Source organism: Perna viridis, chromosome 1, assembly GCF_037379345.1.
Source record: "Perna viridis isolate PV_CMFRI_1.1 ecotype Kerala chromosome 1, ASM3737934v1, whole genome shotgun sequence".
NCBI classification, from domain to species: domain Eukaryota; kingdom Metazoa; phylum Mollusca; class Bivalvia; order Mytilida; family Mytilidae; genus Perna; species Perna viridis.
In genome coordinates this window covers 8,115,335-8,142,991 of record NC_142445.1, presented here as the reverse complement: position 1 = coordinate 8,142,991, position 27,657 = coordinate 8,115,335, and the positions used below count along the sequence as shown (strand labels likewise).

At 32.3% G+C, this 27,657-nt stretch overlaps 1 protein-coding gene across 3 annotated transcripts; it reads right to left on the bottom strand.

The window, feature by feature from the left end:
* Positions 1–423: 423 nt before the first annotated feature.
* Positions 424–24,441, bottom strand: LOC148627083 (interleukin-6 receptor subunit beta-like). 3 transcript variants are annotated; one of them, XR_015919670.1, is made up of 18 exons: positions 24,302–24,441; positions 20,322–20,414; positions 19,692–19,967; positions 18,556–18,685; positions 15,672–15,862; positions 14,489–14,631; positions 13,634–13,778; positions 12,246–12,337; positions 11,545–11,764; positions 10,737–10,900; positions 9,804–9,984; positions 8,471–8,617; positions 7,845–7,994; positions 7,335–7,428; positions 6,054–6,129; positions 4,793–4,939; positions 2,297–4,037; positions 424–2,264 (listed from the first exon to the last, which is right to left on the bottom strand). XR_015919670.1 is itself a non-coding variant. In XM_088566941.1 (17 exons), exons 2-17 carry the CDS (start codon positions 20,389–20,391, stop codon positions 2,925–2,927), a joined length of 3,339 nt encoding a protein of 1,112 aa, XP_088423067.1. In that variant the 5' UTR covers positions 20,392–20,414; positions 24,302–24,441; the 3' UTR covers positions 424–2,924. The 3 variants fall into 3 exon arrangements, 2 of the variants coding, with proteins under 2 accessions (XP_088423067.1, XP_088423070.1); XM_088566941.1 differs by having other exon boundaries at positions 424–4,037; XM_088566944.1 differs by lacking the exon at positions 24,302–24,441 and adding an exon at positions 24,124–24,141 and having other exon boundaries at positions 424–4,037.
* Positions 24,442–27,657: the final 3,216 nt, after the last annotated feature.

The following is a 27,657-nucleotide window of genomic DNA, read 5'->3' as shown; positions in this document are numbered from 1 at the left end:
AATATTTATCAAAACAGGCAATATTACAATGAAAGTAAAAAACTACTCCTAAAACAATTTCTTAACTGTACACTGATAATCAGCATTATAATAGAAAATATGTAAGCAATGCTCACTTAATTGATACCCCCCCTATTTGATAATATAACCTTTTGACCTGAAAAGTAACTTGGATCAGAATCTATTTTGGTGCAAAATGTAAATATGAAATTAAGATTCTGTAAAAGTTTAATTAAATTCCATTCAGTTTTATAGGTGGAATAACCCTCTGTGTATGGAAGATAGTAAGGGTAGGAGGGACACCCAATTCGCTATATATACCCCCCACTTTGCAAGTAAAGGGTATAAAAATTGCTGACCGTGCAGCATTTGACTGACATTTTATTCTCTATAATCAGGTGCTGACTTCTAAAGAACAAGTCATTAATATTAATATCTTTATTTGCTGTTTCATAAATGAAATTGCAATAAACATAAAAAACAATATTCATAACTAAATCAAATGACAAATAACAAAATCTCACTATGGTAATGAATGGCTAAAATTTATGATTTTTTTTCTCAGATCTAAAAAAATGTAAAATATAAATATTGAACAAAGTTTTCAGTTCTGATGTAAATAATGAAATTAAACTTCAATAAAAGAAATCTACATGATTAAAGCATTTCTGGAATGTTACTATTGTAAATGAAAATTTACATGTTGTAAATATAAATATTTGACAAAAGACAGTAAGAAGCATGCACTTGAATATCTGATAAATCACAACCATTATATAAAGAGAATAAATACCCATTCTCACAACCATAGTTTCTACAACACAATGTCACAACACAGAATAAGCACTTTGAAGTCCCTAATGCAGAAGTATAATGATTTTTACTGAATATTCCTACAGACAGTTTACATGGCAAATGAAAGCAGCCACTTATTATTATCAGCAGGCAACTTCATTAAAATCATAAGTGTAAAATTGTGATGTCATATCTAATAATGCAACACATCTTACACTTAAAACTTTTTACAAAAATATTGGTGTGTATTGTCATACTATAATTCACATTCAGATATGGACAATTGTACACTCATTTACTTGATACCACATGCATTTAAAATATTCCCTTGAAAGTTGTATTATTTCCATCTTTTCATATTATTAAACATATCTAAATAGAAAAATATGGGAAAAAAATCATCTACAAGACCAGAGTAGGAATAGAATCTACTCTGACCATGGATTGTGTACAGCTATAACTTAAATAAGTAACCAGACAAACATAAGTCTGGAGTAATATCTATAGATGTAAAGTGGGCTATGCTGTCAGACAAACAGGTCTGGAGTAATATCTATAGATGTAAAGTGGGCTATGCTGTCAGACAAACAGGTCTGGAGTAATATCTATAGATGTAAAGTGGGGTATGCTATAAATAGGTAAGAACAAGATACTTTGGCTGAAATAATTAAGTTGATTTTGACATTTCTCAAAATTCATAACTTTTGATAAGCAAGGAATTTTAGTTCATGAAAGACTGAGTTAATTGTGAGAGACAAACAAATTATTTCACCATGCTTTAAAACACATGTATTTATAAATTAGTCAAGGAACCAAAAATATGACTTGTATCATGGTTAATCTCATTGAAGACACTATAACAACACTATCACAGTGTACATAATCTCTCTACAGAAATTCATTCAATCTTAAATATAAAGAGATATTACTTTTTTGTATCAGTATAACTGATACTTTTTTATTGTCTTGTTCAATTAACACTGGTGAACTTACAGACCTGAAATTAATTTTGAACTATAATTATTTCAGAGATGGTTTCACAGATATATATCTGTACTTATGTTTCATTAATTTCTTTATTAAACATAAAATAGGTTTGAACTGTAACATTTAGACATAGAGAGAAATTATCAAAACAAACAAATTTGATTGGATGATAGAACCATAACTGTTTAATACTGACACATAATAACACAGTAGTTATCACATTAAAACAAAGAAAGTCTGATGCAATTGACATAACAAGTATTGTTATGCAACTGAATAAAACAATAACACAATTACATAAAGATAACAAAAATTTCCATTTTTGAGCTAAAGCAGCTGTATAAAGTGAAACCTGTCTATACTGAACACTTAATAAGGGAAAACCTGTCTAAACTGAACTCTGGATAAAGTGAAAACCTGTCTAAACCGAACTCTAGATAAAGTGAAAACCTGTCTAAACTGAACACTTAATAAGGGAAAACCTGTCTAAACTGAACACTTAATAAGGGAAAACCTGTCTAAACTGATCTCTGGATAAAGTGAAAACATGTCTAAACTGAACTCTGGATAAAGAGAAAACGTGTCTAAACCAAACTGGATAAAGTGAAAACCTGTCTAAACTGAACACTTAATAAGGGAAAACCTGTCTAAACTGAAGTCTGGATAAAGTGAAAACATGTCTAAACCTGGCACCTTTTCATGTCCTTTCATACCCTTTTATCTGTATTTTAAACCTGGGTAAACCAAACTCCATCAGTATACACAGGTTTCAACATACTCTCCAATGTAAACAAGAATTTACAGTTGAACATTTTAATACGTACATGACCAAAATTTAGATTGAACGATTCATACATGTATGTAAATGTGTACAGGGTCAAGCACGTACAATATTTCTAAGATAATCATTTAATTAAATATGTATATCCAATTCCTCATATATGTAAACATGTTCTTTTAGTTAATGATAATGAAAACAAATTTACAAATTTCATGATTTTTTTCTGTGCAAATAAAATGATCTTTTATGAACATTTAAGAATATACTTGTGTTTCAAACCATCTTGTTAACAGCTATAATATAGCACTTTTGACCAGTTACAAAAAACTTAGTTGCCTAGCAACCATTCAAATGACTAGAATCACAACTCAGTAGCATCCCCTGAATCTAACAGAGACAGAGAGCCATAAAAGTGTGGAGGAACCTGGACCACCTCGCTGACAGGCCTTGGTCCGGGTTTCATATTCAGTGCCTTTCTGTAGGTTACTTCCCTTTTATTGCTGACATCATTTGAATCAGGAAGTACCTCATGAATATTTTGTGTATGTATGTAACCATTGACTATTTTTATGTCATTATTATTAGGACATTTGAGCTGTGTTTCCTGAACATACCCGTCAATTAATTGAGGTGGTGATAACACTGGATTGCTTATGCCACACACTTCAGCCTCCTGAACATAAGATGAGATTTTATCCTCAGAAAGATAGTTAGAATCTTGTGTCACTTCACTGCTAGATTCATGTGTTTGCCCATTATTAGAGTCAAGTGTCTGTCCACAGTACGAGTCATTTGTCTGCCCAAAAGGAGAGTCATTTGTTTGTCCAAAAAAAGAGTCGTTTGTGTGTCCACTATTAAAGTCATGTGTTTGTTCACTGTTAGAGTCTCGAGTTTGCCCACTATCAGAGTTTACCTCATTTGAAGCACAGCTAGTAATAGTGTCATTATACAAATCTGGTTTTCTTCTGTCTAACGGTAATTGTATATTAAAATGTTCTCTAGATCCACTGTCTGTTGAAGAGGTACCCATATGATTTTTATCTAGGATGGCAGAGAGATTATTGGGCCTATTCAGCATATAGTTTGAGTCGTCAGGGACGACAGAGAGGTTATTGGGCCTATTAGGCATGTAGTCAGGGTCATCAGCCATGCTTCCTACACTATGGCATGGCTTCTCCGTTGTAATAAACGTTTGTTTCCGTAGAATTTTCTCAGAATTGGGACAAACTATATCAACACAGCTATATGGAGACACATCACTTGATATCATATCAACACTACCAGTAGGACATGGTCTTTTTGGCCTTGGTCGTACAGTACCTAGATATTTATTGTCTTGATAATGTGATCCACGAGAGTCCATACTATTTCTACCTAGATTGAACCTTGAGAAAAGAGAAGGTGTAGAACCCTGGCCACTGCTATTTCCACTTCCATCTTGTTGTTTAAACATTCTTCCTATCCTGTCGTACAGCTGCAAAGGAAAATTGTACAAAATGAAAAAAAAAAGTTCAGATTACTTTGTTCATAATTTATGTCCACCAAAACAAAATGTGATTGCATTTAAAATCATGTGGATATAACAAGTAGTTAGTATAAATTATATCCATGTAGTTTTAACTGCATACTAAAACTCAAAACTATTTGAAGTAACCCAGTAAGGAAGTTCATTAATTACATAGATAGCAGTGATTTACTGAATGTTCCAAATGTAATAAATTTTAATAATTCACACTGTGAAATAAATTCGGTAATTACACTCTCAGACTTTCTCCCCCCAAAAAAGTCATGATATCAATCCACCAATCACAGAATTTAAAATTCATGTTGAAAATATCGATAAATTATGAAGACAATTTATATAATAAATAGGATAATCAATTAGTTATCGTGAATAACCAAAATATGATCACTCATACAAAGAATGCTTAAGGACTTAACTTGTGTACGGAACGAGTTCCACACAGTCATCAAATCTAGGCGTTCTTAGGCACTCGTGATAATATTTCGGTTATTCACTCTTTCCAGTTAATAATCCTATTATTCTAGTTTTAATTGAACCCCTATTTCCAATAATACAGATTAAAAAAAAAACACACGAAATGAAAAACCATTAAAAAAATGAAAAGATGTGTCCTACTAAAATACTCTATAATCATTAAAGATTTTTTACACACAGATTGATGAAGTACCCAGAGACAGGGTTATGATAAAAACAAAAAATTTTACTTTTTCTGTTTGGCTGATGAGAGGTGCATCTGGTTGAATAATGTAATCAGATGGTGTCGGTGATGGTAGTTCAGGTATCTTGGAATAGATGGGATCATCCTCAGAGTCAGGGGTTTTGGATATGGATGAATCTGGTCTGATCATAGGCTGTAAAAACAATGTCATGAAGTACAAAAAAGCCATGAAAAACTACGATGGAGTTATTTTTTTTTCTTCATTTAATTACAGCTTATATAAGAATCCTGGATTCTAATTGGTTGTTAGCCAGTGTATTTTAAACAATTTTTAGATTTAAGTCACTTTTACAGCTGCCAGGGTATGTGCATAAAAAATATGCCATTTTCCTCTTAGTTGTGGTATTTTCCAAAATGTAAAAGCCTTTTTTACACTAGCAAGCCCCATCCTGCCAAAATTTATTGGAAAATTCTTCTGTTTAATGAACGTTATCAATTTTGAGAAAAAAAAATGCCCATTATAGGAGGTCTTTTATATTAACAGGGGTCTAAATTTCTGGTAAGTTAAAATAGTAGCCAGTTTTATTGGTAGAAATGAAAAAAAAAACCGCTGGCTGGTTTTGTTAGTAGAAATGAAAAAAACTGTTGGCTGGTTTTGTTGGTAGAAATGAAAAAACCCGTTGGCTGGTTTTGTTAGTAGAAATGAAAAAAAAAAAAACTTTGGCTGGTTTTGTTAGTTGAAAATAAGCTCAAACACAAAAGCTACATATAACTACTACAGCAGACTAATAAATTGAAAAAGGTGGTTAAAGCTCTTAAAATATATCAGCTTTTTTCAAAAGCACAAAACCACTCAATTTATTATGTTATAAAACATTGGTAATTAAACATACTATTCAAAAAGCTTACATGTATAAAGTTTAAAAGTGAAATAGTTTCAGAAGCCTTCCAAGTCTACCACATATATAAAGGTTAAAAGTGAAATAGTTTCAGGAGCCTTCCAAGTTTACCACATATATAAAGTTTAAAAGTGAAATAGTTTCAGGAGCCTTCCAAGTTTACCACATATATAAAGGTTAAAAGTGAAATAGTTTCAGGAGCCTTCCAAGTTTACCACATATATAAAGTTTAAAAGTGAAATAGTTTCAGTAGCCTTCCAAGTTTACCACATATATAAAGTTTAAAAGTGAAATAGTTTCAGGAGCCTTCCAATTTTATAATGTTTTTCTTTACAATTACATTCCCTGATCTCAGGCAGATCCATTGGGAGTTTTGTCATGAAAAGCCTTAAATTCAAGAAGACTTACAATAGGTGGTAAGGGTACATTTGGCATGTCTATATCATAAGGTTTGAATGTCTCCTTCACCTCCACAGCACATCTTCTGTAATAGGAAAAATATATCTAGGAAATCAATATCTATCAAGTCTATTTTTGCTCATTTTGTAAATCAGGAAGGTGATATCACATAAAGTTTCAAAGTTAAAAGTAAATATTTATTTTATACTATTTATAACAAATCTGTCATTCGTTGCCATGGTGCTATCTTTAGATTGGGTAGGGGAGATAAATCAACTGGTTTTGTTTCCACTGACCTCAGTAGAAAGTTCATGCACGGGTCATGATAATCTGTCACCCTCAAGGAAGTGTGATTCAAATGAAAACAAACAATCATTTTGTAATGACACTTAATGAAGATATTTTTCTCTTAAAAGAATATAAAAAGATAACACAAAAATTGTGCAAATAATTACCCCAACATAAATATATAATTTTTCCCACAGCAAAACAAAATTATTCAAAACAAGAATGAAGAAAGTAAAGTGATAAGCGTAGACCTCTTAAGCATTCTCTTACCTCTGTTCTATACAAACATGAAAAATATTTATGTTGATCAACATTACAGAACTTAAACTCCAAATTACAACAAAATTTAAGCAGTTTAAGTCTAATAAATGGTATACTTTTCACATTATCTCTCTTGTTCACCAGCTATAATTTTCAGAGATTATCTTCACATTTATTCAGAAGAATGTGATAATCTTTGAAAGTAAACTAGAAAAGTGGGAGCAAATCTCATTAGGTGATAACTCCAGCCCCTTTCCTAAAAGCCATATGGGAAATGACATAATTAAGTCATTCAGATGGAAAAACAAAATAGAAGGTGCACAATGGCATCATGTGATAAAGAATTTATGACAGGTTCATCAAATTACATTTTGTAGTTTAAGAGGCCTCACAGATTTCAACCTAGGGTTGGACAAAATGGTGAACAGAACAACAGCATGATCACTAGGTATCCCTCTTTGCAATGTGTATAATAAACAGCTGCTTTTTAAGTCATGAAATGCCCTCATCAACTCTAAAACTAAAAAAATGAAAGGATGTTTCCTTCCACACAAAAGACATTTTACCAAAATACATTTTAAATTCATTAAAATGTTTTTGAGTACTGTTAAGATGTGTAGATAATCAGCAATTTATCATCAAATGACTGTCAGAAGATGGGCATGTGAAAAAGGAGGATAACAGCTTAATATAAAATACACAACACCTATATATAAATATATTTATTCTGTTTCTACAAACCTGACGACAAATATGAGTCCCACCAATGACATAAGCACCAAAATACCACAACCAATAACTATCCAAGCTATCTCCTCTGTTGTCAGTGACATGCCTATAATAGCCAATCATTTCATTGCACAATGGTCACAAAATGCATTTTTTTATTATCATTTTAAAAAAAAGATCAATTAAAATGCAATGAGGTGAAAACATCTCATTCCATTGTTACTTGTTGTTTCTTGTTCTGCTGCAATTTTTTCTACATATAAAATCATCTTTATTTCAAAATTTTAACTGCTAAACATGGATAACTAAATTTAAATTGATTTAACACTAATGCTACCTTTAAACTGACAAATGCATTTTTTTTTTCGAGCATCAGCAAACAATGTAATTTGGGGCTATTTCAAATAAATTCCCAAGAAAATCTATATCTATACATCACCTCGTTTACAATGTCTAAATACATAATACCGTAATTTCACTATATAAATTGTTGGCAAAAGAGAATTCTTTATATTGACCTACCTGTTACTGGGATAGTGGCATACACAGCATCAGATTCTGGACCTTGTCCATTGACTGAGAAAGCCTGGACCCAAAATCTGTATGTTACCTCTGGTGATAACTCAGATAGTTTTGCCCTTGTCTGATAGCTAGGTACATGAACGACTCTGCCTGATTTAAAAGATTTCATTAGTTAGAAAAAATAGATTTAATGACTATTGACATGGTAACCCCACTCTAAGATGTAAAACAAAAGACCTTAACTTCAATTGTTTTGGAAGACTTTAGTGTGGCAGAACTCAATTCATGTGGTTTATTTGTATCCTGCAGCAAACTGATTTCATGAAGACCAACCTGTACCTCCATAAAACTAACTCAAAACTGGATCTGACTTTTTGGGGACTGAAAATTTATTTAACTGCCTAACTTAATCACATTCACAACTGTTCCCTTTCTCAAATTAATCTTATATATTTTTCAGTGTTTCAAATATGATACAATTCAGAATTAACATATATAAAGTGCATTGTATTTTTTCTTCACCAAAATCCTACTATTTATTCTTCCAGTAAAAGTGTTCTTTGCATAGGTGTCAACAAATTTAGCAGTCTGACCTACAAACAACCTTGGCCTACAAATGTACTTACTAGTACAGTTTTGACCATCTGTGGCTTCACAATAGTACACATGAAACTTATTAACATCAGAGCATATTAACTTGTCCCATTCAACCAAGATACTGTTTTCATTTGCAAGTGACAAAGCTCTTACATTCTTAGGTATCGAAAGTGGTTCTGGAAAAAAAGATAATAATACAATCATTGTAAGAAGAAGAGTACAATAATTTTTCTCACTTCGTTTGTTTGTTTACATGATAAAAAATGTCTAGTTTCCCAAGTACAGTATGTAAATGAATCTACAGTATATATCAAAGGGATAACCTTCTTTGTCAGTTCCAAATAAAGTCAAAGTGCTGTGGATTCTAGTGAAAATTGTAGCACGAACAAACTTTCAAAGATTACATGATGTAAAATAAAATATCCATTTCACCTTTTTCCCAGTTTGTAAGCCTGTCCAAAAGTTAATTTACATTTACATTCAAAAACTTTTTTTCCTGATTATTTATCCTCCACTGTTAGTATACTCAAATAAAACCAATTTCACCTTATGTAAATAATTTCCTATATGAACAGAAGATTTTACAAAAGTAGACACTTTTTATTAATTGGAATTTTCCCGCAAATTTTACTTGGTTAAAATCACTCCTATTCACTTCCTGTTTATAATCATAAAATATAAATGAAATGATGAAGATTTTGACTTATAAGGGTGTTAAATAGAAAATGCTTAATACATTAAATTGTCCTTGACACAAAACTGCAAGAATTGAATTTCCTAGAAGCAAACTTATTACTAAATATCTTTCAAGGCCGAAAAGGAGTCCCTCAGTTGATTTGATCTTAATTTTATTTTGCAGAAATAATAGAATATCATTGAGCTGAACAATTGCCAGAAACATATTTACTGGTTATAAAAGAGGTATTGAACTATATAAAAGACATTAAAATTGGACTATTTTTTGTGTAGATCTAAGAAACAGTAGGGAAGTTCCAGGCATGGATCAGTGACTTAATATCCTGAAAGATAAAAAAACCCAAAAATGCCAACAAATACAAAATGAAAACAATTTAATGTCGTAACTGGATATCCATGGTTTTAGATGTCACAAATAAAATCCAGACGTCAAACGTTCTTCCAATTTATAAATTGCAGATTTGTGAAAAAAAAAATATGTATTTCTCTAAATGAAGAAAACTTGTGTTTGAATTTACTAAAATAAACAGTTAAAAATATATGTAGAATTAACAACATCAATGTACACTTCTATGGTGTAATATTTAGGTACTGTCATATAAAATGGGAGATTTTTGTATCCTTTTTACCACACGCTGAAATAATGGCAATCTCTGAGACACTTACTTTTATCGTATATAATACATTCATTCCACAGGATACCACTACTGACTGTCTCCCCTGTTATATGTTTGGTTTCCATAGAAATTCCAAATTGCAAGTTTTTCAACAATTCAATTTGACTAACAGTCCGATTGATCATAAACTCCTTTTGTTTTCCAACAACAACAGCCCAAGATAAAGGCTCCTGAAATCAAATGGATGTGTAAAAGTAATGAATATTACAAATAAGACATGTCTCATCCATCACTAATGGATGATGTTATTCAAAACTTGATTGAAGGTGATATTGTTATAAATTCTATATATCATGGAAATCTATAATATCAATTCAACCTTTTGACACCACCTAAGTGAACAGATTGCTCAGGCATAGTTTGTTTGTGTATCAGGAAGTATAACAAAGTGATGGTGCTATAATGTAAAATAGACTGTGACTTTAGGGGCATATACATAAAAACTATAGAACTGTGAAGAAGTGATGCTAATGTAACTACATACCATCAATACAAGTGACAAAGGACCAGAACAAGTGATTCATGTTTAAATAACCCAATCAGAAAACTTAACATAAAATCTTTATACAAAATTTGAAATTTTTATGTCAATAGACCCGTAACTGTCATGTGCATAAAAAAGAGACAAAAAGCACAAAATGATCTATTGCACAGGAAGATGAAAAAGGTGGATCAAGAGGTTGATATAGTTACAACAAAATGATTCAGATAGGAACATTGAACAAAGTGTAAAAATTCAAACTTTAACACATCAACCCAATTTACAATAACTATATCAAGTATTCGATATGGAAGACAGAGTTGCTACACTAAGTGACCTCTCTGTCTGTAGCATAGAAAACTTATCAAACACGTTTTATAAAATGTCTATAGTAAAGAAAACTCACCAGACAAGTAAATGTCCAGAGTATAGAAAACTCACCAGGCAATCAAAATCCTCCTTAGTACCATTACACCAGAAGAGAGTATAACCTAAAATCTCTTGAGTGGTTTCTGGTTCAGACCATGCTATATTGAGAATATAACTTTTTGGTTCATGAGGATTCTCCTTCCCCTTCAAAACAAAATTTCGTGGATATGGGGGTCCTGAAAATAAAGTACACCAGTATTGTGATTAACTTCCTGCAATGGTTTGTAAGACACAGACAGGATGGAAGCTAACACTCCAAATTTCACTTAAACATGTTTATGTGGTATCAGAACCTGCAACAAAGGCTTTTCCTATAAACTCAAATTATTGTTCTAAATTAATCTTACACAAACAAAAACAGTACTAATAGTTCAAGTTTAAGAAAAGCAATGGTACAAAGCATCACAATCATGTAAAAATGAAGTGGAATAAGTCTTGTTTTACTACTGATCTCCTCACTCAGTTACTGCAAATATATTAATTTTTGCAGATTCTTTCAAGTGAACATATTTGCAGGTATCAATTTTCGTGGATTTAAAAAACAATAAGAGATGTATAGTGCTAAAAATCAATTCTGCAGGTACTATTTTTCATGCTTTCATGTTAACTATGAAAATAGTGAAAATTAGTGCACCATAATAATTTTACAATATCATTCAACAGCATGTTGTACTGACCTTAAATCAAAGTAGGAAATGAACAGAAAGCGTCCTTTGCTATTTTTTTATTTTGGCATTCTGAAGTGTTTGGGTGTACTCATCATATTTCATTGGATAAAGCTATCTGTACCCCTTAAAAAATAGAAGGTATAAAAACATACTTTTGTCAATAGCTAGGATGAGAATACTAGCACTGTGTTGTGATAATCCTATCTCTGTTTCTCCTCTGACATCAATGATGTAGTCTCTGTCAGTCATTAACTTCAGCTGACCTGATGTCTTACCACCGGTATCATCAACAATGGGAGAAATGTTACCATATCCCCGGGCGGTTAGTCTGTAGTTGATAATCTTCCCATGTGCTAAGCGATGAAAGATTGGCTGAAAATAAATTTACTAAAAACTGAAATAGATTTTTGCAGGAGAGACTAAAAAAAGTGTGTTCCAAGAACACAGTTACCCACTTAGGTCAAATGATGAAAAAGGAAATTGAGCTAGACTAAATATTCAAAATGGTATTATACAACTTATCATGTTAAAGTTCCATTAGAAATTTAAATAACTTCCATAAGTTTAAATAATTACAGAGCAGAAAAAATCAGGCAGTTAACTGGACAACTGACAAGTCGATGTAAACTTTTAATCATATCACAGTTTAATCTAAGTTTAATAGAGAGTTTATATCATTTTGACAACTGTCCTGTTAACTAGCTAAGGAGGTTCATCAAGTGATTGTTTTTTGATCATGGGAAGATAACTCTATTCCCTGAAGTGAACATATAACTTGCTGTATTTCAGAGAAAGCAGTTAAGGTATTATTCAAATGAATATATTACACTGTCTACTAAACTGACATCCTTACCCTCCAGTAAACTTTGATACTTCTACAACTGTCAAACATGCAGGGTTTCTCTACAAAACCTCCAGGTTGGATTTCTGGGGCAGCTCCAGGCACTACAAATGTACAATTGAATGTCAAAGATGCAGGCAGATCATACCTAATAATTCAAGTAGATAAATTTACCTAGTTTTTCAAGAAAACAATCTTAAAAACAAATTTCAGGATTTAAAAGTAAAAAACATAGGTCATCAATCATGATTTCGAGATAATTGAGGCTTAAGAAGGCATTTTTTTTATGGATTCAGCGGGGAATTTCACTTTTTCAGGAAATGTATTGGAGATATATGAAAAAAATTACTGTCTGAACCCTATGTTCTATTTTTTAGTAATGGAGGCCATGTTTTTTGACGGACCAAAAATCCCCACATCAGTTCTACGCATAGATCTCTTCCCTTGATTACTCTTTCTATGCAGGATACTTCAAGGAACATTCACACCAAGTTTGGTTTCATTTGGTTAAGTAATGTGAGAGGAGAAGAGTTTTGAAAAATTGTTAACGACAGATGATGATGACGAGGGACGCCAAGTGATGGCAATAGCTCACTTGGCCTTTGGCCAGGTGAGATAAAAAGTGGTAGACAGAATTTCTTCTACATTTAGATAAAGAACACTTAACTGACATGCTTTCATATTTCAAAAAGAAAATAGGAGGTCACCAAACTCTTTTTCTTGTATTAATAAAAAAAAAATAAAATTCCTATTACATTCCTATAAAATAATTTCCCACCAACTGTCTCCCCTTAAAAGAGGCTTTATACAATTAATGTTTATAATTTTACAATTTTTAAGGTCAAAAACTCTTTTGAAATAATTTATAAATAAAAATTTACACCATTTTAAATATTATTAGTTCATTGAAAGTATGTACGTCTATGATTTTTGAAGATGACAGAAAAGAATGCTCAGTGTAATAGGTATGATCTATCTTAAGACCAAGTGTAGACCCAGTGATATACTGTAACATGAGTTTGGATATCCTAAGTTACCATTTTGATCCAATGTAACTAGTCTCCTGTAATCCCCTGCTCTTTACTCCAATATCCACCAACAGAGGTTTAACACACCATCCTGATCCAAGGTAATTGTAGCCCCCTCTTGCCAAGCACTCCAGTATGCACCCAACAGTGGTTGAACTTACCATCCTGATCCAATTTAATTGGAGCCCCCTGCTAGACACTACAGTATCCACCAACAGAGGTCTAACAAACCATCTGATCCAAGGTAATTGTAGCCCCTCTCTGGCTATGCACTCCAGTATCCACCCAACAATGGTTGAACTTATAATCCTGATCCAATGTAACTACACCCCCCCCCCAACTGCTTGGGACCCCAATAGAGGTTGAACTTACCATCCTGATCCAATGTAACTGTAGTCCCCTGCTCTTCGCTCCAATATCCATCTAATAGGGGTTTACAGGATACCTTTACTGTGTATGCTGTATTTGGTATCAGATTACATATAGTTGTAGAGCTGACATTGTCTACCAGTACCTCCTGTAAAATCAGTAGATTGTTAGGTGTTAACAGCGAAGTTGTAAATTTGTTGGTTCATATCTAAGTACAGGTAATATCAGTATCACAAGCAGATTCAGAGGGGAAAAACAATGCATTCCAAATGATTATATCATGATTTTCAAAAATTACACCTCCATCTGATAATTTATTTACCCTCCCCACCCCCCTTCCACCTTCCCATACCTGTAATCCTGGATCCATTCATAAAAATGAAGAGAAAAAAAATCGAAGATGTTTCCCAGAATGTGCACTTGCTCAACCTGCATTGGAAGAATCTGTTTTGTACATTTTCTTTTATGTTCTGATTTTCAGTTTGTCTCTTATATTTCTTAGTTCAAGTGATCACCTCAACCAAATTTTTCTTCTAGTTCTTTTGTTATGTTTTTCAGTCTATAAAGAAATGACACCAATCATGTGTGCACACTTAATAACCTGTATAGCAGGTTATTTTCAAGTGTGCACCATGGGCATTGAGGTTATTCCAAATAGACCAAAAAAATATAACAGTCATTTCTTATAATTTAATTTTAGTATCAAAATTTAACAAGTAAATCTTCATAAAAAGGTTGATGATATCAGAGTCACATAACAAAATTAGGACAATGAGATGATGGAAATTTTTTTTATCCAATCAGAAAGCAAGTTACATCTGAAATTAAATTATCAGTAAATAGTTATAAGTTATGTACCTGCCACTTGTTATTCTCCCATTTTGACATGTACTGAACTTTGAATGCCATACCATGCCACTGGAGTTTATTATGAGTCCAGCGTATATTTATACAAGTACTGTTGTTAGATGTCTGTAAGTTTGATACACTATCTGGTTGCACTGAAAATATTCACCATATAGGTTTATAAAAACAAATAATGTAGACTGTATTTGGAATATCTTAGTCTATAGGTATAAACACAGTAATTAAGAATGACATCACAAGGACTGAGACTTTCTGGGAAAATAAAGTGAAGACTGGTAGCCATTGGACTGTACAATATTTTTTTTTCAATTTAATATAATTATTGTGATTCCTGTTACTTTTCATAGGGTATGTAAGTCTTGTCACCTGACGATGTTGTTTCATGAGATTGGGTCCTAATCTACCATTCAAATGCACATGATGGAAATTGGACATTTACTGAGTGTTGAGTGAAGTTTTAAAAGCAAAACATCTTTTTGTGTAAAAATAACAATTAAAAATTACAAATATCCAGTTTTACATCATAAAAATGTCAAGAAAAGCATAAAATAGAAAATTTTGAATTGTAATGCAACTTTTTGAGATTCTGGAAGTAAACAATAAGATTGGTCTATAGATTTCAAAACATTCTACATCAGAAATTCTGGAAAGGAAAATGAAACAAGACGAGACTTACAAACCCTATTACAGGAAACAAAGACTGTGTTCTATTAAAAATCCATTTAATGGTAAAAGTGTTTTGTTATGATTAATATACAAAACTGGAAGTTGAACATGAAGTTGCACACATTGTCATGCTAAGTATACCCCACTTGTACATGAAGTTGGTATTGGACAGCAACCAAAATCTCTCAAAGTGTATGCCCCATCTATGAAACCCATACACCATTTTTAAAATCAATCTGTTCAGTGCATGTGGGAGACAATTTTTTTTACAGAAAGAATAACAGATGGACATACAGACAGACAGACAGTGTGACAGACAGACGGATGGACAGAGAGATGGACAATGTTATTCTAATATACCATCCAGGTGTTCAGTGGGGGGTATAATTAGCAAAAGTAGGTTTGTACAGTTTGGTGGAAACAAGCCAGGAGTTGATAGATAAAGAATACTCAATGATGACATTGGAGATATAAAATCTGTATGTCATTTATGTAAATTATCTCTTACCGATTTTAGCCGTGTAGATAGTATAATAGGGTGATGTTGTTAAATTCCCAGTCTTTTTATTTATCACCTGCACAACAACAATATAATTCTTCCCTGCTTTGAAACTATTGCGTCCATCTTTGTTTTTCCAAGAACAGGAATCTTTTTCCTGATGTGGACAGTCATACTGTTCATTTGTGATACCCTTGGAGCTAAGATAGAAAAAATGTAACTAGTTTTTATAATCTTGGAGTAAATAACCATACAAATACTAGTTTTTGTAACTTACTAACATTTTTAAATTCACAGAATATCTAAATTTTATCAGAAGTAAGACACAATGAGTCTAATACAGTGAAAACTGTGTAAACCAAACCCTGAGGAAACAGAATTTCACTCTGAACCAAACTAATTTCTAAGTCCCATAGCATTTCCTATTCAAACTGTAGTAATTTTACTTGTCAAAACCAAATCCTGTCAATTTTGAATTCCGAACTCTTCCTGTATCACTTAACTTAATTAATTAGTATTTTCACCTGTATAAACTGACCCCTACAAATCAAAAGTTAATTATTTGGTTAATTGATCATTGACATCTCTAAAGCCAAATTATAACTTGGGCCGATTAATTACTCACCTGGTAATAATGAACTATCAACAGGTAAGTACATTTTCGGTGAATGAATTAGTTAATTAAAACATCAATAAAAAGTTAACCTTTTGTAAAAATGATTTTAATTGATCTAAATTGTCTAAAGGAAGGGAGTATCATAAATAAGAAATGTTTTTTTTTATGCAAGTGTAGTTTATTTCTCTACTTATAAAGTTAAATAACATTTCAATCTTTTCATTTCCTCTCCTTACTTGACTATCTGTCATGTTTTGCCAATTTAGTTTGCAACCATAATAAATGGGCTAGACAATCTATTTTCTTTTCTTCCGTAATACCTGTTCCTCTTAATAGTTTATTAGAATGTTTTGTAAACTTTCGGTCTAATCAGCAGACTAATTTTCTCAATAAAATCTTCATAAATGTATCTTAAGGCAAACAATCTGACATTGTCATACTGTCTGGTTGTAAGTGACACAGAGAAAACCAAATATCTGTCTAAACCAAACAAAACCTTCAATCCCTTTGCTGTTTGATTTTAACAGGTTTCACTGTACTGAGATGAACACTCACCAGCATACCGAGCCTAATACTCATTCTTCCAACAGACACACTTAGCTAAATATTCATTCTTCCTACAGACACACTTAGCTAAATATTCATTCTTCCTACAGACATACAGAGCCTTATACTCATTCTTCCCACAGACATACTGAGCCTTATACTCATTCTTCCCACAGACATACCGAGCCTTATACTCATTCTTCCCATAGACACACATAGCTTAATATTCATTCTTCCCACAGACATAGCTAGCCTAATACTCATTCGTCCCACAGACATACAGAGCCTTATACTCATTCCTTCCACAGACATACTGTGCCTTATATTCATTCTTCCCACAGACAAACAGAGCCTTATACTAATTCTTCCCACAGACATACTGAGCCTTATACTCATTCTTCCCATATACTTACCTAGCCTTATACTAATTCTTCCCACAGACATACTGAGCCTTATACTCATTCTTCCCACAGACATACTGAGCCTTATACTCATTCTTCCCACAGACATACCGAGCCTAATACTCATTTTTCCCACAGATATTCTGAGCCTTATACTCATTCTTCCCACATACTTACCTAGCCTCATACTAATTCTTCCCACAGACATACTGAGCCTTATATTCATTCTTCTCACATACTTACCTAGCCTTTTACCAGTACTCATTCTTCCAACATACACACTTAGCTTAATATCCATTCTTCCCACAGACATACTTAGCCTTATACTTTTTACTCTCCCAAACAAACCTTCTGCTGAACCTTATACTCATTCATCTAACAGAAATACCCTACTGAGCCTGATACTAATTCCTTTCACAGACATATTGAGCTGAATGCTCATTCCTTACAAAGACATACCATATTTGAGTCTGATCTTGAATTGAATACTCACAAAATACTGCTGAGTCTAATACTGAGTTCAATACTCACAGACATACTGGGCCTAAAACTCATTCCTCTTACCAACATACTTCACCCAAAACTCAATCCTCTTACAGACATACTGTGCCCAAAACCCATTCCTCTCAGACATTCTGTGCCCAAAACACATTCCTCTCGCAGATATACTGAGCTATATAGTCATTCCTCTTACAGACATACCTTACTGAGCCTAATACTCATTCCTCTATCAAACATACTGAGCCTAATACTCATTCCTCTTACAAATTTACTGAGCCTAATACTTATTCCTCTTACAAATTTACTGAGCCTAATACTCATTCCTCTATCAAACATACTGAGCCTAATACTCATTCCTCTTACAAATTTACTGAGCCTAATACTCATTCCTCTTACAAATTTACTGAGCCTAATACTTATTCCTCTTACAAATTTACTGAGCCTAATACTCATTCCTCTCAAAGACATCCTGAGCCAAATGCATCTTTCCTCAACAGCCATATGAAGTATAATTCTAATTCTTCTCACAGACATCCTTATCTGAATACTCATTCTTTTCACAATATCATAAGCCCTGTTGAATTAAAGGACTTTCTGAACATGTCCCTTATCTGTCACTAAGATGATTCACCACCATTTCTGAACAAATAAGTTATCTCCTCCTTTGGAACTATAAATTTAATTTGGAATGCTCATGTTATGTAAATTCTTTGTTTGAAGTTTGATCAAAATCTATTAAGGAATTTAGATGGGGTAGAAAACAGCTGAAAAAGATATGGAGCGAAATGAGTTTTTACCCCCTACAACTAAGTTTCAAGGGTGTAATTACCTTATAGTCCAAACAAGAGTAACGTTCATGTTTTGTGGATGAAGATAGTTGATACCTAGTTCCCAGGAGCAAGTCATATTCTCCCAGTTATAAACCAAACAGGATATCCATTCCACTTTCTGTGGTTCATCTGCAACATAAACAGTGGTTTTCATTCTATTTTAGACAAAGAAATAATACTTTGAAATGTAAGTATTATATAAGTAAATAATTGAGATGGTCTATCCAATTGTTAAATATCAAAAACCTACCTTAAAACTAGAAGCTCTAGAGAGCCTGAATCGCTCACCAGGTCAAAATAGTCTTTATAGCTTTCTAAAGCTGGATTCTTGACCTAATCATACTATTGTCACAAGAATCATTTAATCAATACAGAATATCTTAATTATACACCTGGTTTTCATATTATGAAATAAATCTCTGATTGTCATTTTTTTCTCTTCAAGGGCAATTACTCTTACGCTGAACAACAGATCTTTATGAAAATTTCAACATAGGTCGGTCTCACCATGCTGATCAATTCCAGCCCTAGAAAATTAGGCTAAACAATTTGGTTTTCAAGTTATTTCAACAAGTCATCAATTTTATTAGTGATGGCTATGTTTTCAACAGATAAAAAATTGTTAAGGATATCCTAACAAACATTCATGCAATGTTTGGTTACAATCCATCCTACAGGTTATCTAAGAGATTAAAAAAAATCCATTTCAGGACCCATGACTCATTCATTTGTCAATGGATCTTTCAGAAAATGTTGGCATTCATGTACATGTAGGTAATCACATCATGCTGAACAATTTTAATCCCTGCCAGATTTTAGCTAAACCCAACTGTTTTTGAGTTATTTGCATAATTCTACAATTTGACTGTCATGGTCTATTTTTAGTAATGGTGGCCATGTTTTTTGAAAGTTCAAAAGTCCCCACACAAGGATTGTTAAAAATATACTTAGGAACATTAATGCAAGCTTGGTTACAATCTATAGAGTAGTTTCAGAGAAGATGTTTGAAAAACTTTACGGACAACGACGACAGACACATAGTGATGGCAATAGCTCAAATGGCCTTTCGGCCAAGTGATCTAAAAAATACAAACCTGACAAAATCTTTCCCATTAATAAAGAAAAGAGTACTTACACTCTAGAGTTACAAATTGGTTTCCTATGACTATTACTTTAGAGGAACCAGCTCTTTTCAGCTTGCAGACATAGTTTCCCTCATCCTGAGGAGACAGCATTGGTTTGTTCAATAGAATACTTCGTGAACTCAGAATCTGTATGTGAGTCTTTGGTATTGTAACATCAGACTTGGTGAAGAATAATGATGCTGAAGTTTCTGGTATAGGTTCTGTTATATTACAAGTCATTGTCAGGTTGTGTCCAATGAAAACATAGGGATCAGTTGGACGCAAAACTGAAAAAAAAGTAGTATAATTTCGTTTTACGAAAAACCTTGTGAAAAAGTTGCAAAGCAATTTATGTACAGCTCTAAATTCATACAGTTACTTTTCATTACTGATAACAAAATTAACAAAGTGGCCCCCAATTTTCTTTTTGATTTTCTTAAGAGAAATCCATGTAATGGAAACATGGTCTCATCAGTTCTATTCTAAGTTAAAGTCGACACTTTCAGTTTACAGTGATCTAATTTTTCCTGCATTCACTTGATAAGGCACATTTAGTATAGAATTCACCTTTAACATGAAAACTGTCTATTTAAAAACCACTCTGTACATGTGTTCAAAATCCTAAATACATTATTTCATACCTCCACAGGAATATAAACCTGTGACATGGAGAATCAGAAAAAAAGGTGCCCACCAGTATAGAACAAGCATCTTCCTTACTTCTCCTTTCACATCTACAAATATAAATACATGTACATAACATCTAGTACAATGGTGGCAAAGTTCAAAACTTCCAGTAAGAAGTTTTCACAAAACTGCACAGGTAAAAATATTTCCATGTGATTTTGTTCTGATTTCCACCTGAAACAAATAAAGTGTGTGAGAGACTTCACATGAAATTGACATGAAGATCCCACAAAGAGATTTATTTAAGAATTGAATGTTCCATTGGAAAAGCGCAAAAGAGCTTCATTTCGAAAATGTGAGACTGGTGAATGCTTTTAAATGCCGATGAAATATCAAAATTACAGTTCCAAATAGCATGCAACTGTTATTTAATCACCAGTGGTATATTCATGCTGAAATGGAAGAGGGAGGTTTAGCACACTGTAAAACCTAGATTTAACCAACCACTTGGTTTGAAATGCCTATACCAAGTCAAGACAATTGGAGGACCAGCTGCTCTAGTGAATATCTATTTTGTCAGATTTATTTTGGACTTGACTTGATTATGGATCAGATTATGGTTGGGTAATTTTGTTGTTACTCTTATTTGACATATTTTATTTCATCCACTATCAATGAGTCTGCAAAGGCAAACACCAGTTGGTTATTTTTATTTTATTTTCAGAAATGCAATACACAGGGATCAATAACAGTAGTCCAGTTATTGTGGGTGTGGCTTATATAAATAGCTAGAAATGTGTTTCAGTGACTCATGAAACATCATCCATTAAGACAATCATCAAATAAAAGTAATTATTTGAACAGCAAATTAATTTAAATTGGTTCACTAAAATACAGATGTTAAAATTAGGCCAGGAACCCTAAAAATTCAGGGGCTAATTTTACTTTTGAACCCCTAAATGTAAAACACTTAATATCCTTATTGCAGTTTGTTTCTTTATATGCATTGGGTTATAAAAATATGATGATTTAGGAGTGTGATATCTTTTATATGTAGAGCTGTCAAGAATGCAAGCACTTGCTCAACTAATATCAAGAACTTCTTATTGAAAAGTCAGAACCCAATACATGTACATGTGTATATAACATTTTACCAATGACAGAAATCTCTAGATGTGGTGACATTTTTAAAAACTTCTAAAAGTAAAATAACTTACAGACATATTTCTATTACAAATAACAAAAATTTTCATATTAACAAGCATTCTAAGAGCATTGTAAAACAATACATAGTCCCTTACCAGCTGTTTATCACTGACCCAAATACTACCTTGGATCAAGTATAAATGACAAACTGAGGACATGACCACGATTTCGAAACTTTGTAAAACATCAGCACAGCAGAACAAAATGTAAATTTGACCTGTAACTCATCAAGGTAGACTCACCTACCAAAATCTAAAAGCTCAATATCTGCAAGCGTTTACAAAAAAACGTGTGAAAAAATTTTTTGGTAAATTCAAGGGCCACAACTCAGACAAGTAAAGCAGAAGAAACCTAAACATCAAGGTAGACTCACATACCAAGAATCAGCTCAATATCTGCAAGTGTTTAAAAAAAAGTGTGGAAAACTTAAATTTTTTTGATGGATGGAGTGCAAATCCATAGTCCCCTTTGGCTAAAGCCAGTAGGGGACTAAAAATGTCATAAAGTGATAGAGAAAACATAGATATCATGTCAATCACTGAAACTTTTCAGGGGGTGATTTCTGATAAACTTTATATCAATATGACAACTTTATTCCAACCCTACATTGAATCAAGCTGTGATTACAGACTTTCTGATAGACCAACAGTGAATGTAAAGCTTTACAATTGATCTTTCTGATTTTTATCTGACAATTTAGTGTATTGGCTTTGATGTGAACAGGTGACTGACTATTATATACAGGTACATAAAGGTATGTTGCAGGTGGCAGCTGGAACTTGTATAAGATCAATAGATACATGAATCAGATCATTTTCCCAATAGTTAATTATAATATTCTATATAAAAGGAAAATTGTTCAGAAAGTTAACCTGCACTGTTAACCACAATACTAAATGATTACTCCAGCTTAATTGTTCATTGTTATAACTTTAAAGTATGGACAGCTAGTGACATTAATGAAACTAAATGACCATAAAAAAAAAACATATCATAGCAGAATTCATACAAAAATATAGCATCTAACAGCCAAATTTGAAAAAAAAAACAAATGTCCCTAGCTTTGAAAACAAAACATTACAAAGCAAAGTTGCAAAACTTTGGAAAAGTCTCGAGAAATTGACCAGTCATACAACAAAACTTATGCTGTTGTTCTTTCACATATCTATGTAACTGTTTAGATATTCATTTGTATAAGGTGTAACTTCTCAACTTTCCATCAGAATTATAAACTTGTAGATGAAATTGTATTTTATCATGTACATGTAATATTCAGAAAGTAAAGATCCATGGTTTCCCTACAGCTATTATCAAACCAGTTATTATACCATTCTGTGAGAAGTAAACAATTCCCATAACCTTGTAATGTTGTCAACTAGTTTCACATGTAAATAATGTCAAAGGACACTCACTTATGTTCCTCATTTATCACCTAAAGTGAATAGAAATAAAGTGTTAATACATCTTCTTTCTACGTATCACTTTGGAGTCAACTATAAATAGATATAACTGTTTCAAACTTTGAAAAAATAGGTGGTAACGTGTCTTAAACCATTTTTTGAAATCAGTCTCTCATCAACTACCAGGTTATCTTTTAAAAAAGATGAATAAGGACCATCTTTACTGCAATGCTCATCATATGTACCAATTATTTTGAACAGTTCATGTGAGAGATTCTCCCTCATTTGTACTGTCTCACATGGGAGATTTTTACATAAAAGCAAATTTCGTAATTTTCACAGAAAATAAAGTCATTTTAACCTAAAACCTCCTGCAAATGATTTTTAACTTTTATGTGGAAGAATCTAAATTTTTCATTGATTTTTTGGGAGTCTCCCCACAAATGTGAGAAGGTTAATATGTATTTTGATTTTGTGGGAGTCTCTCTGCTAATGTGAGAAGGATAGTATGAATGTTGATTCCGTGGGAGTCTCCCCATTAATGTGAGAAGGATAACATGCATGTTGATTTTGTAGGAGTCTCCCCAATAATGTGAGAAGGATAACATGTATGCTGATTTTGTGGGAGTCTCCCCAATAATGTGAGAGGATGACATGTATGTTATCATAAAAGACATGCTTTCAAACTGGAACCAGATACAAAGAAAGAATAAAAGTAATTCTTTACACTTGCAATTTGAAGATGGAATATATTTGTCTTATCAAAATATATTTGAATACCAAGTTTCATGAAATTAAAATAATCTGTGTTAATAATAATTTTGGGAAATTGGACATTTCTCTGTTAATCACTAAGAAAAAGGTCTGACAATTTCAAGCAATTGAAGAAAAAAAAAGACCACAAAAAATAAGATAAGGAGTAAAAACAATATGCTCCCCAAAATCTAGTTGACTAATACATTATAAAGGTGGTTAATGATTAATGAAACAAATGCACTTTTTACTTTTTGTTGACTGATTTTAACCCACATTTGATTTATATACTGAAGTCAATTTGGGTTTTTGATTTTTCTAAGAAAATAAAGCATAGGCTAATAACATCATTGCACAACTTTAAATGTCAAACCAGAAACAATACCTTTAATAATTAATATCATAGACCACATATCCATTTTATCCTTCTAAATATAAAATCATCTTGATCACTTACATTCACGAAATGTATCCAACTGCAAAATAATCACTACATGTATGCACACCTGATATGCATTGATTACAGGTAAATTTTCACCTGTCAGGTAAACACAGGTGCAAAAGTGGTCAGACTAGCCATTACCTCTTATTATTGTATGATCATAAAAAGGTCAATTATACCAATAGGGGCTTACCACAGGATTAGTAGATTCAATGATGTGTCCATGCTGCTGAAGAGTAACAGGCACTAGTGAAGATCCCATTGTGTCCATATTACAAACAGCCAAGTGACCAACACCATTAATGATCCAGACTTCTATATTTAAACAGAATCTGATGGATTTCCAAGCTGTAAGTTCTGAGAATAAAAAAAAAGTTCTCTTGTACTGTACTAAAACTATCCTATGATCACACAACTGTGTAATGTCACTTGTTTAATTCCAATCCAATTTCACCATTTATTCAAAATTAGTCCATTAGTTTTTAAAATAATGGGGTCAATACATGTAGGTGGCTCAGGCTGGAATTTCAAAATTTTCAACAAGAGGCAGTCTGAAAATACAAAAAAATCTACATAAGAATTTTTCAGCACCAACTACATGTTATTGTTGTGAAAAATGCCTTAAATAATCATGATCTTCATAACATACAGCTAGTTCCATGGCATGTGAGACTAAAATTTAAGACAATGTCTGGACCAGCCAAGTAACATATGAATTGTACTTAATCTTGTACCCTGAACACTGAAATGATGTTATATGTTGTTGTTACCCGATACCAGCTGTTGACAAGCCTTTGTCATCAATCAATGTTTACAAAACAGTAATTATGATGTACATGTATTATCACTTCAATTATAATGAGGACACCCTGTAAGGTCAACCCTAGGTGTAGGTTAATCATTGACCTTAATACTGAGTACATCACTTCTGTACAAAGCATCTATAATGTGCTTAAAGTCAAAATAAGAAAAAACTAACAATACTAGGAATGGTCATAAGATACTTTAACTACCAGTTTTTTACATACAGAAAAAACTATTAGTGTAGTATTAATGATTACTGTTAAAGTACTTTAATTCCTGGATACAAATTTTCATGGATTAGGGATGAAATACAAGTTCGTGGATTCTTGAATTTGTGGTTTTGAGGTTTTCAGTATAAACATCAATGGAAATCTCCTTTTCATTGGTAACCAAATTTCGTGGTTTGGTCTACCCAAGAAAACCACAAAAATTGGTACCCCGCAAACAATAGTACTTTAACAGTAATTACACTACTGCAACTCTTAATTGTAGAAGTTAGAAAATCAACTAAGGCCAGAATTTGGGAATTTTTTTTTAAAGAAATCTTTCAACATCTATTAGGTACAGAAAACTTATGAAGCACAGTTACAGCTGTTTCTTCAAAAATCAAAAAATATTCTTGCAAAGTGAAAAAAAAATCTGACATGAAAAATCAGGTCACTATGGGAATATCATGATTATAGCAGTCTAATTTAAACAGTTAATGCAGTAAAAGTCAATTGTAAATGATTCATCAAGGATGAGTCGTATGTCTCATGAATCAATATAAAAAGTGTGAAGTATATTCCAAACCTTGAAAATAAATCCATTAAACATTGAATGAATACATGCACTGTTAAGTTCATCTACTGTCATCAAAATGTCAGAATAATCATGACCAGAATATACAATGTCATCACAATACACAGCATTCAGTCTCAAGCATGTCAACATATTAAATAAACAACATGAAGGTAGTTAATTAATCAATAATCAGTTGAAAGGAACAGGTGACTTATCACTGATTGCTTCATTAGAAAGGCAAATATAGTTATCTAAATAATATAATCCCTGTGTAAATTGTAAATATTAGGTATTTGTAACACATTGATGATAACAAAATGTCTAGCTGTGAAAAATAATATCTTTCCATTGATAATCAATTCTTTGTAATTATTGGACTTAACTGGAAAAAAATTTATTTATTTATAATCGTTTGAAAAGTACACATAGACAAATACTTCAATCAAACCACAAAAGCAGAGGTAAATCTAATATTTATATTTCAATCAACTTTGTGATTCTGTTTAAATTGATTTGTAGCTAATTAAAATTACTAAAATAATTGTGGAAAAAAAATACCTGATATTTTAACATTAAAGATACATTAATAGAATCCCTTCTGTACCTATATTTTGTATAGGGTATGTACTTTTCATTTTAACATATATTTTATGCATACTACAACAGCAATATAAATATCATATACAGGTACATGCCAAAAGACCTGCGACAAATTATACCATACTGAAAAACCTTAAACAACAGTGATAATGGTAATGGTGCTTGGCTAAAATGATAAAAAATATAATTAAAAGCTCATATTTTCCATAAATATTACACTTTGTTTCTTTTATAACTATCTTTTCCTTTTCAGACATTTTGGGAATACAACTATTTTTTTCATTAGACATTCCGAGCACGATTTCATTAGCCATACTGGGATTAGACATTTTGGGAACATTCCCATGTATATGTATCAGTAAACCACTGATTTCATTTACATCAATCCAGTCATAGCTTACAGTGTTAACAGCTACTGTATCACAGCATGTAATTAAAGTTATCTAAGATCATGTTTTGACCAAATGACATAGCTCCTAGCAGGCCGGAGTGAATAACTTTTTTACAGGGTAGTTGTGAAACTACTCCTGAAACAGGTAGCCATCTAGAAAAACCAGTCTACTGCTGAGAAAATAAACATGGTTGTTCTAAACCAAGCTGTAAATTTTCATGACTTTTTGAAAAAGAAGAAAAATGTAAACAATTATTACATAAGATCAAAGATGTCATGTTCTAGATCACAAACAATCTCAAAGAAACTGGTGTTCAGGATTTTTATCCTTATCCTTAGTTTTTATCACAGCAGAGGGAAAAACAAAACCTTTTTAGATATAGTCAGCACTGAAAATGGTGAACCCAAATTGTCTATTAACAACATCTATAATACTTGTATTAAAAGATATAACCATCATTTCAACATTTTCCAATTTTTCTGATACTTAAAATGCACTATATATCTAGATATAGTGAAAGTTCATAGAGATGGAAAGATCAATAATATGATTCCTTCAAGATTAATTCAATGGGGACTGAACAGAACTTTAATCAGTCTATAAACATTATATAACACATATTATAACCAATACAATAGGTATTTATAACAGTACCATAAAACCATAACCTTCTACGCTTTGGAAATTATAAAGCCATTCTATCCTGATAAACACAATGTTTTATAATACTGCTTTGTTTGAATGGACCTGGCAGCACTAGGTACTGATTCTAGTGTGGTTGTGACCAATGACTACAGATTGAAATATATTCAAAGTTGTCTTTCAAGACTAACATAAAATCATTGGATGAAAAGAAAAATACCGTCATTGATACAAAGGTATCAGCCCACATATAAAACTACCTGACCACTCTAAATGATTTCATCCACCTGGCATGACATTAAAGTACTTCTCTGTCTAAGAATCAGGC

What these genes read in the sequence shown, in the direction of transcription:
- LOC148627083 (XM_088566941.1), bottom strand. Translation starts at nt 20,391, where the DNA reads ATGCTTGTTCTATACTGGTGGGCACCTTTTTTTCTGATTCTCCATGTC. An exon ending in CCAATTTGTAACTCTAGAGT is followed by an intron (nt 18,686 to 19,691) that starts GTAAGTACTCTT and finishes TTTATGTTGCAG; the next exon opens with ATGAACCACAGAAAGTGGAA. An exon ending in GTATCAAAGTTTACTGGAGG is followed by an intron (nt 11,765 to 12,245) that starts GTAAGGATGTCA and finishes ATTTATTTTCAG; the next exon opens with CCAATCTTTCATCGCTTAGC.